This window comes from Oncorhynchus mykiss, unplaced genomic scaffold, assembly GCF_013265735.2.
Source record: "Oncorhynchus mykiss isolate Arlee unplaced genomic scaffold, USDA_OmykA_1.1 un_scaffold_161, whole genome shotgun sequence".
In the NCBI taxonomy this organism is placed as follows: Eukaryota; Metazoa; Chordata; class Actinopteri; order Salmoniformes; family Salmonidae; genus Oncorhynchus; species Oncorhynchus mykiss.
Window position 1 is genome coordinate 401,784 of NW_023493667.1, and position 14,975 is coordinate 416,758.

At 37.5% G+C, this 14,975-nt stretch overlaps 1 protein-coding gene across 1 annotated transcript in view; it reads left to right on the top strand.

Annotated features, from left to right (window-relative positions):
* LOC110517093 (multiple PDZ domain protein-like) overlaps positions 1-14,975 on the top strand; it is a 159,415-nt gene that overhangs the window by 87,154 nt on the left and 57,286 nt on the right. Inside the window, exons 17-18 of the mRNA XM_036972458.1 lie at positions 9,784-9,972; positions 11,968-12,097. Coding sequence (XP_036828353.1) covers positions 9,784-9,972; positions 11,968-12,097 — 319 coding nt within the window. The remainder of the gene's footprint in view (positions 1-9,783; positions 9,973-11,967; positions 12,098-14,975) is intronic.

The window sequence follows — 14,975 nt, forward strand, 5'->3', positions numbered from 1 at the left end:
CATGTAGTTTATATCTACACCATAACACAGTCAATACATGTAGTTTATATCTACACCATAACACAGTCAGTACATGTAGTTTATATCTACCACCATAACACAGTCAATACATGTAGTTTATATCTACCACCATAACACAGTCAATACACGTAGTTTACCACCATAACACAGTCAATACATGTAGTTTATATCTACCACCATACCACAGTCAGTACATGTAGTTTATATCTATCACCATAACACAGTCAGTACATGTAGTTTACCACCATAACACAGTCAGTACATGTAGTTTATATCTACCACCATAACACAGTCAGTACATGTAGTTTATATCTACCACCATAACACAGTCAATACATGTAGGTTTTATCTACCACCATAACACAGTCAGTACATGTAGTTTACCACCATAACACAGTCAGTACATGTAGTTTATATCTACCACCATAACACAGTCAGTACATGTAGTTTACCACCATAACACAGTCAGTACATGTAGTTTATATCTACCACCATAACACAGTCAGTACATGTAGTTTATATCTACCACCATGACACAGTCAGTACATGTAGTTTATATCTACCACCATAACACAGTCAGTACATGTAGTTTATATCTACCACCATAACACAGTCAGTACATGTAGTTTACCACCATAACACAGTCAGTACATGTAGTTTATATCTACCACCATAACACAGTCAGTACATGTAGTTTACCACCATAACACAGTCAGTACATGTAGTTTATATCTACCACCATAACACAGTCAGTACATGTAGTTTACCACCATAACACAGTCAATACATGTAGTTTATATTTACCACCATAACACAGTCAGTACATGTAGTTTACCACCATAACACAGTCAGTACATGTAGTTTATATCTACCACCATAACACAGTCAGTACATGTAGTTTATATCTACCACCATAACACAGTCAGTACATGTAGTTTACCACCATAACACAGTCAGTACATGTAGTTTATATCTACCACCATAACACAGTCAGTACATGTAGTTTACCACCATAACACAGTCAGTACATGTAGTTTATATCTACCACCATAACACAGTCAGTACATGTAGTTTACCACCATAACACAGTCAGTACATGTAGTTTATATCTACCACCATAACACAGTCAGTACATGTAGTTTATATCTACCACCATAACACAGTCAATACATGTAGTTTATATCTACCACCATAACACAGTCAGTACATGTAGTTTACCACCATAACACAGTCAATACATGTAGTTTATATCTACCACCATAACACAGTCAATACATGTAGTTTACCACCATAACACAGTCAATACATGTAGTTTACCACCATAACACAGTCAGTACATGTAGTTTATATCTACCACCATAACACAGTCAGTACATGTAGTTTATATCTACCACCATAACACAGTCAATACATGTAGTTTATATCTACCACCATAACACAGTCAGTACATGTAGTTTATATCTACCACCATAACACAGTCAGTACATGTAGTTTATATCTACCACCATAACACAGTCAGTACATGTAGTTTATATCTACCACCATAACACAGTCAATACATGTAGTTTACCACCATAACACAGTCAATACATGTAGTTTACCACCATAACACAGTCAGTACATGTAGTTTATATCTACCACCATAACACAGTCAATACATGTAGTTTACTACCATAACACAGTCAATACATGTAGTTTACCACCATAACACAGTCAGTACATGTAGTTTACCACCATAACACAGTCAATACATGTAGTTTATATCTACCACCATAACACAGTCAATACATGTAGTTTACCACCATAACACAGTCAGTACATGTAGTTTATATCTACCACCATAACACAGTCAGTACATGTAGTTTACCACCATAACACAGTCAGTACATGTAGTTTACCACCATAACACAGTCAGTACATGTAGTTTATATCTACCACCATAACACAGTCAATACATGTAGTTTACCACCATAACACAGTCAATACATGTAGTTTATATCTACCACCATAACACAGTCAGTACATGTAGTTTACCACCATAACACAGTCAGTACATGTAGTTTATATCTACACCATAACACAGTCAGTACATGTAGTTTATATCTACCACCATAACACAGTCAGTACATGTAGTTTACCACCATAACACAGTCAATACATGTAGTTTACCACCATAACACAGTCAATACATGTAGTTTATATCTACACCATAACACAGTCAATACATTTAGTTTATATCTACACCATAACACAGTCAGTACATGTAGTTTATATCTACCACCATAACACAGTCAATACATGTAGTTTATATCTACCACCATAACACAGTCAATACACGTAGTTTACCACCATAACACAGTCAATACATGTAGTTTATATCTACCACCATACCACAGTCAGTACATGTAGTTTATATCTATCACCATAACACAGTCAGTACATGTAGTTTACCACCATAACACAGTCAGTACATGTAGTTTATATCTACCACCATAACACAGTCAGTACATGTAGTTTATATCTACCACCATAACACAGTCAATACATGTAGGTTATATCTACCACCATAACACAGTCAGTACATGTAGTTTACCACCATAACACAGTCAGTACATGTAGTTTATATCTACCACCATAACACAGTCAGTACATGTAGTTTACCACCATAACACAGTCAGTACATGTAGTTTATATCTACCACCATAACACAGTCAGTACATGTAGTTTATATCTACCACCATGACACAGTCAGTACATGTAGTTTATATCTACCACCATAACACAGTCAGTACATGTAGTTTATATCTACCACCATAACACAGTCAGTACATGTAGTTTACCACCATAACACAGTCAGTACATGTAGTTTATATCTACCACCATAACACAGTCAGTACATGTAGTTTACCACCATAACACAGTCAGTACATGTAGTTTATATCTACCACCATAACACAGTCAGTACATGTAGTTTACCACCATAACACAGTCAGTACATGTAGTTTATATCTACCACCATAACACAGTCAGTACATGTAGTTTACCACCATAACACAGTCAGTACATGTAGTTTATATCTACCACCATAACACAGTCAGTACATGTAGTTTATATCTACCACCATAACACAGTCAGTACATGTAGTTTACCACCATAACACAGTCAATACATGTAGTTTATATCTACCACCATAACACAGTCAGTACATGTAGTTTATATCTACACCATAACACAGTCAATACATGTAGTTTATATCTACCGCCATAACACAGTCAGTACATGTAGTCTACCACCATAACACAGTCAGTACATGTAGTTTACCACCATAACACAGTCAGTACATGTAGTTTATATCTACCACCATAACACAGTCAGTACATGTAGTTTATATCTACACCATAACACAGTCAATACATGTAGTTTATATCTACCACCATAACACAGTCAGTACATGTAGTTTATATCTACACCATAACACAGTCAATACATGTAGTTTATATCTACCGCCATAACACAGTCAGTACATGTAGTCTACCACCATAACACAGTCAGTACATGTAGTTTACCACCATAACACAGTCAATACATGTAGTTTATATCTACCACCATAACACAGTCAGTACATGTAGTTTATATCTACACCATAACACAGTCAATACATGTAGTTTATATCTACCGCCATAACACAGTCAGTACATGTAGTCTACCACCATAACACAGTCAGTACATGTAGTTTACCACCATAACACAGTCAGTACATGTAGTTTATATCTACCACCATAACACAGTCAGTACATGTAGTTTACCACCATAACACAGTCAATACATGTAGTTTATATCTACCACCATAACACAGTCAGTACATGTAGTTTATATCTACCACCATAACACAGTCAGTACATGTAGTTTACCACCATAACACAGTCAGTACATGTAGTTTACCACCATAACACAGTCAATACATGTAGTTTATATCTACCGCCATAACACAGTCAGTACATGTAGTTTATATCTACCACCATAACACAGTCAGTACATGTAGTTTACCACCATAACACAGTCAGTACATGTAGTTTATATCTACCACCATAACACAGTCAGTACATGTAGTTTATATCTACCACCATAATACAGTCAGTACATGTAGTTTATATCTACCACCATAATACAGTCAGTACATGTAGTTTATATCTACCACCATAACACAGTCAGTACATGTAGTTTACCACCATAACACAGTCAATACATGTAGTTTATATCTACCACCATAACACAGTCAGTACATGTAGTTTACCACCATAACACAGTCAGTACATGTAGTTTATATCTACCACCATAACACAGTCAGTACATGTAGTTTATATCTACCACCATAACACAGTCAGTACATGTAGTTTATATCTACCACCATAACACAGCTAGTACATGTAGTTTACCACCATAACACAGTCAATACATGTAGTTTATATCTACCACCATAACACAGTCAGTACATGTAGTTTATATCTACCACCATAACACAGTCAGTACATGTAGTTTACCACCATAACACAGTCAGTACATGTAGTTTATATCTACCACCATAACACAGTCAGTACATGTAGTTTACCACCATAACACAGTCAGTACATGTAGTTTATATCTACCACCATAACACAGGTAGTACATGTAGTTTACCACCATAACACAGTCAATACATGTAGTTTATATCTACCATCATAACACAGTCAGTACATGTAGTTTATATCTACCACCATAACACAGTCAGTACATGTAGTTTACCACCATAACACAGTCAGTACATGTAGTTTATATCTACCACCATAACACAGTCAATACATGTAGTTTATATCTACCACCGTAACACAGTCAGTACATGTAGTTTACCACCATAACACAGTCAGTACATGTAGTTTATATCTACCGCCATAACACAGTCAATACATGTAGTTTATATCTACCACCATAACACAGTCAGTACATGTAGTTTACCACCATAACACAGTCAGTACATGTAGTTTATATCTACCACCATAACACAGTCAATACATGTAGTTTACCACCATAACACAGTCAGTACATGTAGTTTATATTTACCACCATAACACAGTCAATACATGTAGTTTATATCTACCACCATAACACAGTCAATACATGTAGTTTACCACCATAACACAGTCAATACATGTAGTTTATATCTACCACCATAACACAGTCAGTACATGTAGTTTATATCTACCACCATAACACAGTCAGTACATGTAGTTTACCACCATAACACAGTCAGTACATGTAGTTTATATCTACCACCATAACGCAGTCAATACATGTAGTTTACCACCATAACACAGTCAGTACATGTAGTTTACCACCATAACACAGTCAGTACATGTAGTTTATATCTACCACCATAACACAGTCAGTACATGTAGTTTATATCTACCACCATAACACAGTCAGTACATGTAGTTTACCACCATAACACAGTCAGTACATGTAGTTTACCACCATAACACAGTCAGTACATGTAGTTTATATCTACCGCCATAACACAGTCAGTACATGTAGTTTATATCTACCACCATAACACAGTCAGTACATGTAGTTTACCACCATAACACAGTCAATACATGTAGTTTATATCTACCACCATAACACAGTCAGTACATGTAGTTTACCACCATAACACAGTCAGTACATGTAGTTTATATCTACCACCATAACACAGTCAGTACATGTAGTTTATATCTACCACCATAACACAGTCAATACATGTAGTTTACCACCATAACACAGTCAATACATGTAGTTTATATCTACCACCATAACACAGTCAGTACATGTAGTTTACCACCATAACACAGTCAGTACATGTAGTTTACCACCATAACACAGTCAGTACATGTAGTTTACCACCATAACACAGTCAGTACATGTAGTTTATATCTACCACCATAACACAGTCAATACATGTAGTTTATATCTACCACCATAACACAGTCAGTACATGTAGTTTACCACCATAACACAGTCAATACATGTAGTTTATATCTACCAGCATAACACAGCCAGTACATGTAGTTTACCACCATAACACAGTCAGTACATGTAGTTTATATCTACCACCATAGCACAGTCAATACATGTAGTTTATATCTACCACCATAACACAGTCAGTACATGTAGTTTATATCTACCACCATAACACAGTCAGTACATGTAGTTTATCACCATAACACAGTCAGTACATGTAGTTTACCACCATAACACAGTCAGTACATGTAGTTTATATCTACCACCATAACACAGTCAGTACATGTAGTTTATATCTACCACCATAACACAGTCAATACATGTAGTTTACCACCATAACACAGTCAATACATGTAGTTTATATCTACACCATAACACAGTCAATACATGTAGTTTATATCTACACCATAACACAGTCAGTACATGTAGTTTACCACCATAACACAGTCAGTACATGTAGTTTATATCTACCACCATAACACAGTCAATACATGTAGTTTACCACCATAACACAGTCAGTACATGTCGTTTATATCTACCACCATAACACAGTCAGTACATGTAGTTTATATCTACCACCATAACACAGTCAGTACATGTAGTTTACCACCATAACACAGTCAGTACATGTAGTTTATATCTACCACCATAACACAGTCAGTACATGTAGTTTATATCTACCACCATAACACAGTCAGTACATGTAGTTTACCACCATAACACAGTCAGTACATGTAGTTTATATTTACCACCATAACACAGTCAATACATGTAGTTTATATCTACCACCATAACACAGTCAGTACATGTAGTTTATATCTACCACCATAACACAGTCAGTACATGTAGTTTACCACCATAACACAGTCAGTACATGTAGTTTATATCTACCACCATAACGCAGTCAATACATGTAGTTTACCACCATAACACAGTCAGTACATGTAGTTTACCACCATAACACAGTCAGTACATGTAGTTTATATCTACCACCATAACACAGTCAGTACATGTAGTTTATATTTACCACCATAACACAGTCAATACATGTAGTTTACCACCATAACACAGTCAATACATGTAGTTTATATCTACCACCATAACACAGTCAGTACATGTAGTTTACCACCATAACACAGTCAATACATGTAGTTTATATCTACCAGCATAACACAGCCAGTACATGTAGTTTACCACCATAACACAGTCAGTACATGTAGTTTATATCTACCACCATAGCACAGTCAATACATGTAGTTTATATCTACCACCATAACACAGTCAGTACATGTAGTTTATATCTACCACCATAACACAGTCAGTACATGTAGTTTACCACCATAACACAGTCAGTACATGTAGTTTACCACCATAACACAGTCAGTACATGTAGTTTATATCTACCACCATAACACAGTCAATACATGTAGTTTACCACCATAACACAGTCAATACATGTAGTTTATATCTACCACCATAACACAGTCAGTACATGTCGTTTATATCTACCACCATAACACAGTCAGTACATGTAGTTTATATCTACACCATAACACAGTCAGTACATGTAGTTTATATCTACCACCATAACACAGTCAGTACATGTAGTTTACCACCATAACACAGTCAATACATGTAGTTTACCACCATAACACAGTCAGTACATGTAGTTTATATCTACCACCATAACACAGTCAGTACATGTAGTTTATATCTACCACCATAACACAGTCAGTACATGTAGTTTACCACCATAACACAGTCAATACATGTAGTTTATATCTACACCATAACACAGTCAATACATGTAGTTTATATCTACACCATAACACAGTCAGTACATGTAGTTTATATCTACCACCATAACACAGTCAGTACATGTAGTTTACCACCATAACACAGTCAGTACATGTAGTTTATATCTACCACCATAACACAGTCAATACATGTAGTTTATATCTACCACCATAACACAGTCAATACATGTAGTTTACCACCATAACACAGTCAATACATGTAGTTTATATCTACCACCATACTACAGTCAGTACATGTAGTTTATATCTATCACCATAACACAGTCAGTACATGTAGTTTACCACCATAACACAGTCAGTACATGTAGTTTATATCTACCACCATAACACAGTCAGTACATGTAGTTTATATCTACCACCATAACACAGTCAATACATGTAGGTTATATCTACCACCATAACACAGTCAGTACATGTAGTTTACCACCATAACACAGTCAGTACATGTAGTTTATATCTACCACCATTACACAGTCAGTACATGTAGTTTACCACCATAACACAGTCAGTACATGTAGTTTATATCTACCACCATAACACAGTCAGTACATGTAGTTTATATCTACCACCATAACACAGTCAGTACATGTAGTTTACCACCATAACACAGTCAGTACATGTAGTTTACCACCATAACACAGTCAATACATGTAGTTTATATCTACCACCATAACACAGTCAGTACATGTAGTTTATATCTACCACCATAACACAGTCAGTACATGTAGTTTACCACCATAACACAGTCAGTACATGTAGTTTACCACCATAACACAGTCAGTACATGTAGTTTATATCTACCACCATAACACAGTCAATACATGTAGTTTACCACCATAACACAGTCAGTACATGTAGTTTACCACCATAACACAGTCAATACATGTAGTTTATATCTACCACCATAACACAGTCAGTACATGTAGTTTATATCTACCACCATAACACAGTCAGTACATGTAGTTTAGATCTACCACCATAACACAGTCAGTACATGTAGTTTACCACCATAACACAGTCAGTACATGTAGTTTATATCTACCACCATAACACAGTCAGTACATGTAGTTTATATCTACCACCATAACACAGTCAGTACATGTAGTTTACCACCATAACACAGTCAGTACATGTAGTTTACCACCATAACACAGTCAATACATGTAGTTTATATCTACCACCATAACACAGTCAGTACATGTAGTTTATATCTACCACCATAACACAGTCAGTACATGTAGTTTACCACCATAACACAGTCAGTACATGTAGTTTACCACCATAACACAGTCAGTACATGTAGTTTATATCTACCACCATAACACAGTCAATACATGTAGTTTACCACCATAACACAGTCAGTACATGTAGTTTACCACCATAACACAGTCAGTATATGTAGTTTATATCTACACCATAACACAGTCAGTACATGTAGTTTATGTAGTTTATTTCTGCCCTCAGTGTGTTGTAACTCTTGTTGTTGCCTGTGTCCTAGTAACAGTAGGGCAGCAGAGAGAACCTCTTGTTACCAACCTGCTGAATATTTCATGGTGTTGAGAAATGAACACAATGCCTGACCACACTACTAGAGAGAGAAAGGGGTGGGGGGAGAGAGAGAGTTGGAGAGAGGGAGTAGAAAGAGAGAAGGAAAGGTAGGTGGGGAGGAGTTGAGGAGAGAGACTAGAAATAGAGAAGGAAAGGTAGTTGAGGAGGAGGTGAAGAGAGAGAGACAGGTAGAGAGAGAAAGAGAGTGTCCAATTCCCCCATTCACAACTACTCTCTTTACCCTGTTAGCTTCGATGCTAATTCGGTCAGACCAGAACTCTTATCGGGTCTATATTCCTCTCCGTTTCCTACAGAGCCTCTCCACCTCTGACCCTCCACCTTTGACCTTTCACGTATCCCCCAGATCGAGTGTTGTGTCCTGGAGTCCATCCCAGAGTCGTCGAGGTCGTCGAGAGACGAGACCCAGTCGTTATCGAGAGATGAGAAGGACACTCTCCACTCAGCTGGGATGCTAGCCTCCTCCACACAGCAGGCGCATGCTAACAGCTACGGCTCACAGCAGAGGAACAGCCAACCGTGCTCCACACTGACGGTAAGAAGCCTCCCTAACAGTCAAGTGACATCAACACCTCAGGGTTAGCTTCGCTACTCTACTGTAAGGACCGAAATAACTTGGAATAAGAAGCAGTGCTCACAATGCTAACTCTAGAAAGTACGTTTTGCTCTGTTAGTGTAACGAAGTACCCGAAATCGTGTGGAAATGATAACAAGCTAAAGTGAAAAACAAGACAGAGTGTTTATATGCTAAAGCAGGCAGCCATCTCACTCTCTGGATCAATAGTCACAGCTCACCTTACTGTTTGCTATAGTACCTGTTCAGGTCAAACGAATGGAAAGATATGAGTCAAGTGTGTGAATAGGAACTAGTCAACCTAGGGTATGTTTTTATCCTCCCACCCCTTAGAGAAGTGGCCTATTCCAAATTGTTTGTACTTCAGTAAATGGTGTTCACATTCTGCCATACTCGGTTCCTGTATCATACTGACCTGTAGATACAACACTGTTCCCTCTATAGGTTCCTGTATCATACTGACCTGTAGATACAACACTGTTCCCTCTATAGGTTCCTGTACTGACCTGTAGATACAACACTGTTCCCTCTATAGGTTCCTGTATCATACTGACCTGTAGATACAACACTGTTCCCTCTATAGGTTCCTGTACTGACCTGTAGATACAACACTGTTCCCTCTGTAGGTTCCTGTATCGTACTGACCTGTAGATACAACACTGTTCCCTCTATAGGTTCCTGTACTGACCTGTAGATACAACACTGTTCCCTCTATAGGTTCCTGTATCGTACTGACCTGTAAATACAACACTGTTCCCTCTATAGGTTCCTGTACTGACCTGTAGATACAACACTGTTCCCTCTATAGGTTCCTGTATCGTACTGACCTGTAGATACAACACTGTTCCCTCTATAGGTTCCTGTACTGACCTGTAGATACAACACTGTTCCCTCTATAGGTTCCTGTATCATACTGACCTGTAGATACAACACTGTTCCGTCTATAGGTTCCTGTACTGACCTGTAGATACAACACTGTTCCCTCTATAGGTTCCTGTACTGACCTGTAGATACAAAACTGTTCCGTCTATAGGTTCCTGTACTGACCTGTAGATACAACACTGTTTCGTCTATAGCTTAGTTTATTTCCTGTTTAGAGTCATTGGGCCAGCTGGATCAGTGTCATTGGGCCAGCTGGATCGGTGTTATTGGGCCAGCTGGATCAGTGTCATTGGGCGAGCTGGATCATTGTCATTGGGCCAGCTGGATCAGTGTTATTGGGCCAGCTGGATCAGTGTCATCGGGCCAGCTGGATCAGTGTCATTGGGCGAGCTGGATCATTGTCATTGGGCGAGCTGGATCATTGTCATTGGGCCAGCTTGATCAGTGTCATTGGGCCAGCTGGATCAGTGTCATCGGGCCAGCTGGATCAGTGTCATTGGGCGAGCTGGATCAGTGTCATTGGGCGAGCTGGATCATTGTCATTGGGCCAGCTTGATCAGTGTCATTGGGCCAGCTGGATCAGTGTCATCGGGCCAGCTGGATCAGTGTCATCGGGCCAGCTGGATCAGTGTCATCGGGCTAGGCTCAGAGAAAGTGCTAGTGCCTAGTGTCTTCTTCATTGTGAGGACGTTATAATCATTCACTGTCCGACATTAAATCACTCAGCAGGTTTTTTGTGTTTCGACTTTCACTTAAATTACACTGAATCAGCCAATGCTTCTCTGAAATGTTAAGGTTCCCGGTGTTGATTATGGGCACCAAGCATGCTACCTCTACCGTACACCTGTTCTAAGTACAACACAGAAGCTCTCTTGACGTCCCTAACTGTTCTGAAAAGCTTGTAGACCTGCTACAAATGGACAGCGATACATTGGACACAAACAGTTAGGCTACTGTCTCACGCCCTTCATTCATCCGTTTATCCTTCTTTTTGTCCAGTCATCCATCAGTTCATTCATCCATCCTTCCGTTGATTGATTGATTCATCCCTTTATTTTCTGTTATCTTTCTCAGGAAGAGAAATCTCAGCGTCATTGTTCCAGCGGCAACATGGAGGACGGCGATAAGCTCCTGGCCCCGCCCCCTTCTTTCGGCAGCCATTTTGAGAGGACAATCACTGTTGTCAGGGGCAACCGTAGCCTTGGTATGTTATCGGTGTTTTTCATTGTGGCGGGGTGTCTGTGTGTGTACGTCGTCGGCACGGCGATACTGGGCGGAGAGGAGGAGAAGCTGATAATCGAGGGAAGTCAAAGATTTTTTCAGGAGATGAGGTGAACACTGGTGTTTCTTAAAAAGGGAATATCTGTTAAAAGGGCTTATTGAATTTATAAAGTCGTACTGAATTCAATCAATCAAGTTGAAAACGTGAGAGAAAGAGAGAGAAAGAGAGAGAAAGAGAGAGAGGAAGAGAGAGAGGAAGAACAGAGAGGAAGAAAGTTGACTTGCACTTTTTATTAAGGGCACCATAGAAAACCCATGTTGTTTACTGTGAAAGAGGGAGTGGACCTCTGTTAATAAGAAAACCCATGTTGTTGACTGTGAAAGAGGGAGTGGACCTCTGAAAACCCATGTTGATGACTGTGAAAGAAGGAGTGGACCTCTGTTAATAAGAAAACCCACGTTGTTGACTGTGAAAGAGGGAGTGGACCTCTGTTAATAAGAAAACCCACGTTGTTGACTGTGAAAGAGAGATTGGACCTCTGTTAAGAAAACCCATGTTGATGACTGTGAAAGAGAGAGTGGACCTCTGTTAATTAGAAAACCCATGTTGATGACTGTGAAAGAGGGAGTGGACCTCTGTTAATAAGAAAACCCATGTTGTTGACTGTGAAAGAGAGAGTGGACCTCTGTTAATTAGAAAACCTATGTTGTTAACTGTGAAAGAGAGAGTGGACCTCTGTTAATAAGAAAACCCATGTTGTTGACTGTGAAAGAGAGAGTGGACCTCTGTTAATAAGAAAACCCACGTTGTTAACTGTGAAAGAGACAGTAGACCTCTGTTAAGAAAACCCATGTTGATGACTGTGAAAGAGAGATTGGACCTCTGTTAAGAAAACCCATGTTGTTGATTGTGAAAGAGGGAGTGGACCTCTGTTAATAAGAAAACCCACGTTGTTAACTGTGAAAGAGACAGAAGACCTCTGTTAAGAAAACCCATGTTGATGACTGTGAAAGAGAGATTGGACCTCTGTTAAGAAAACCCATGTTGTTGACTGTGAAAGAGAGAGTGGACCTCTGTTAAGAAAACCCATGTTGTTGACTGTGAAAGAGGGAGTGGACCTCTGTTAATAAGAAAACCCACGTTGTTAACTGTGAAAGAGACAAAGACCTCTGTTAAGAAAACCCATGTTGATGACTGTGAAAGAGAGATTGGACCTCTGTTAAGAAAACCCATGTTGTTGACTGTGAAAGAGACAGAGAACTGAACCTTTATTTAACTAGGCTACTGGGGAACAGTGGGGTTAACTGCCTTGTTCAGGGGCAGAACGACAGATTTTTACCTTGTCAGCTCGGGGATTCGACCCAGCAACCTTTGGCCCAACACTCTAACTACTAGGCTACTTGCCGCATTGTCATCATCACTGTAATGACAGGAATGCCAGTGACAACTGTCTGTTTTGTCTCTAGGTTTGTCAGCAACATGGTAGGACTATAGTCATGTTATTGATTTGGTTAATTTGCCATCACTTTAGAGAAGTTCGTTTCCCAGAATCCATTTTTGAACGTATCAGACTTCGGCAGTGTAGTTTGGCTACTTTACTTTGTGTGTGACCATTCAGACCTAGAATGCTTTGTGGAATTATTGTTGGTCCATTTGGGACGACAGAATGTTGTGAGCATATCGTTGTTATTTTAGCACTAAGGTGTGTTTATAGTTATTACCTTGCCTGACACCTTACCAACATTAGATGTTCAGGATGACACCAAAGAGATAAAGCTCTACATTTACAACTATATATATATATTTCTTACTGTACTGTGTATGGTATGGCTTTGGCAGTTTTGTGTGAACATGTGTTTTTTTGTTGGTGAACTCACCTTTTTGTGAGAACACATTTGAGAAAGTTGTGAGAGATTTGTGAGAATCCTAATTCGTGTTTTGTTTGTTTTGTGGACCCCATCGTTTGTTAGAACACACATTTGTGAGAACACCGTTTATGTGAGAACACCGTTTATGTGAACGTCTCGTTTGGTTTTTAACGCGTAGTTTGCTAAAAAAAAAAGAGACGGTTGTGTGTGTGTGTGAGAACATTTGTTAGTCTGTGATGTTTTGTTTCTTGCCTTGGGGAATGCATGGGGGTGTTGTTTCATGTTTGTTTTGTTTGTGAGAGGTCAAATGCGTGACACTTTAGTTCTTGGTTCGTTTGAGACGGTTTCTTCACAAATGCGTGAAACTGCTTTTTGATTTCTTTGTTTCTGTCTTTGTGGTTTTTGTGGGTTCTTACTAGCCTGTTTATTAACTGGAAATGTCTGTCTTAAGGAAAACCTACAGACAAAAATAAGCGGTTAAACCATGATAGTTAATATGATATTATATTACTCGATGTTATCTTTACAGATTATATATATTTAGATTTATATACATTTATATATATTTATATATTTATATATATATTTATATATATTTATATGTATTTATATATATTGTAATACATTGATATATATTTATATATATTTATATACATTTATATATATTTAGATATATATTTATATACATTTATATAATATATACATTTATATATATTTATATAAATTTATATATTTATATATATATATATTTATATATATTTATATGTATTTAAATATATTGATATACATTGATATGTATTGATATATATTTATATACATTTATATATTTATATACATTTATATATATATATATATATATTTATATACATTTATATACATTTATATATATATTTATATACATTTATATATATATATATATTTATATACATTTATATACATTTATATATATATTTATATACATTTATATATATATATATATACATTTATATATA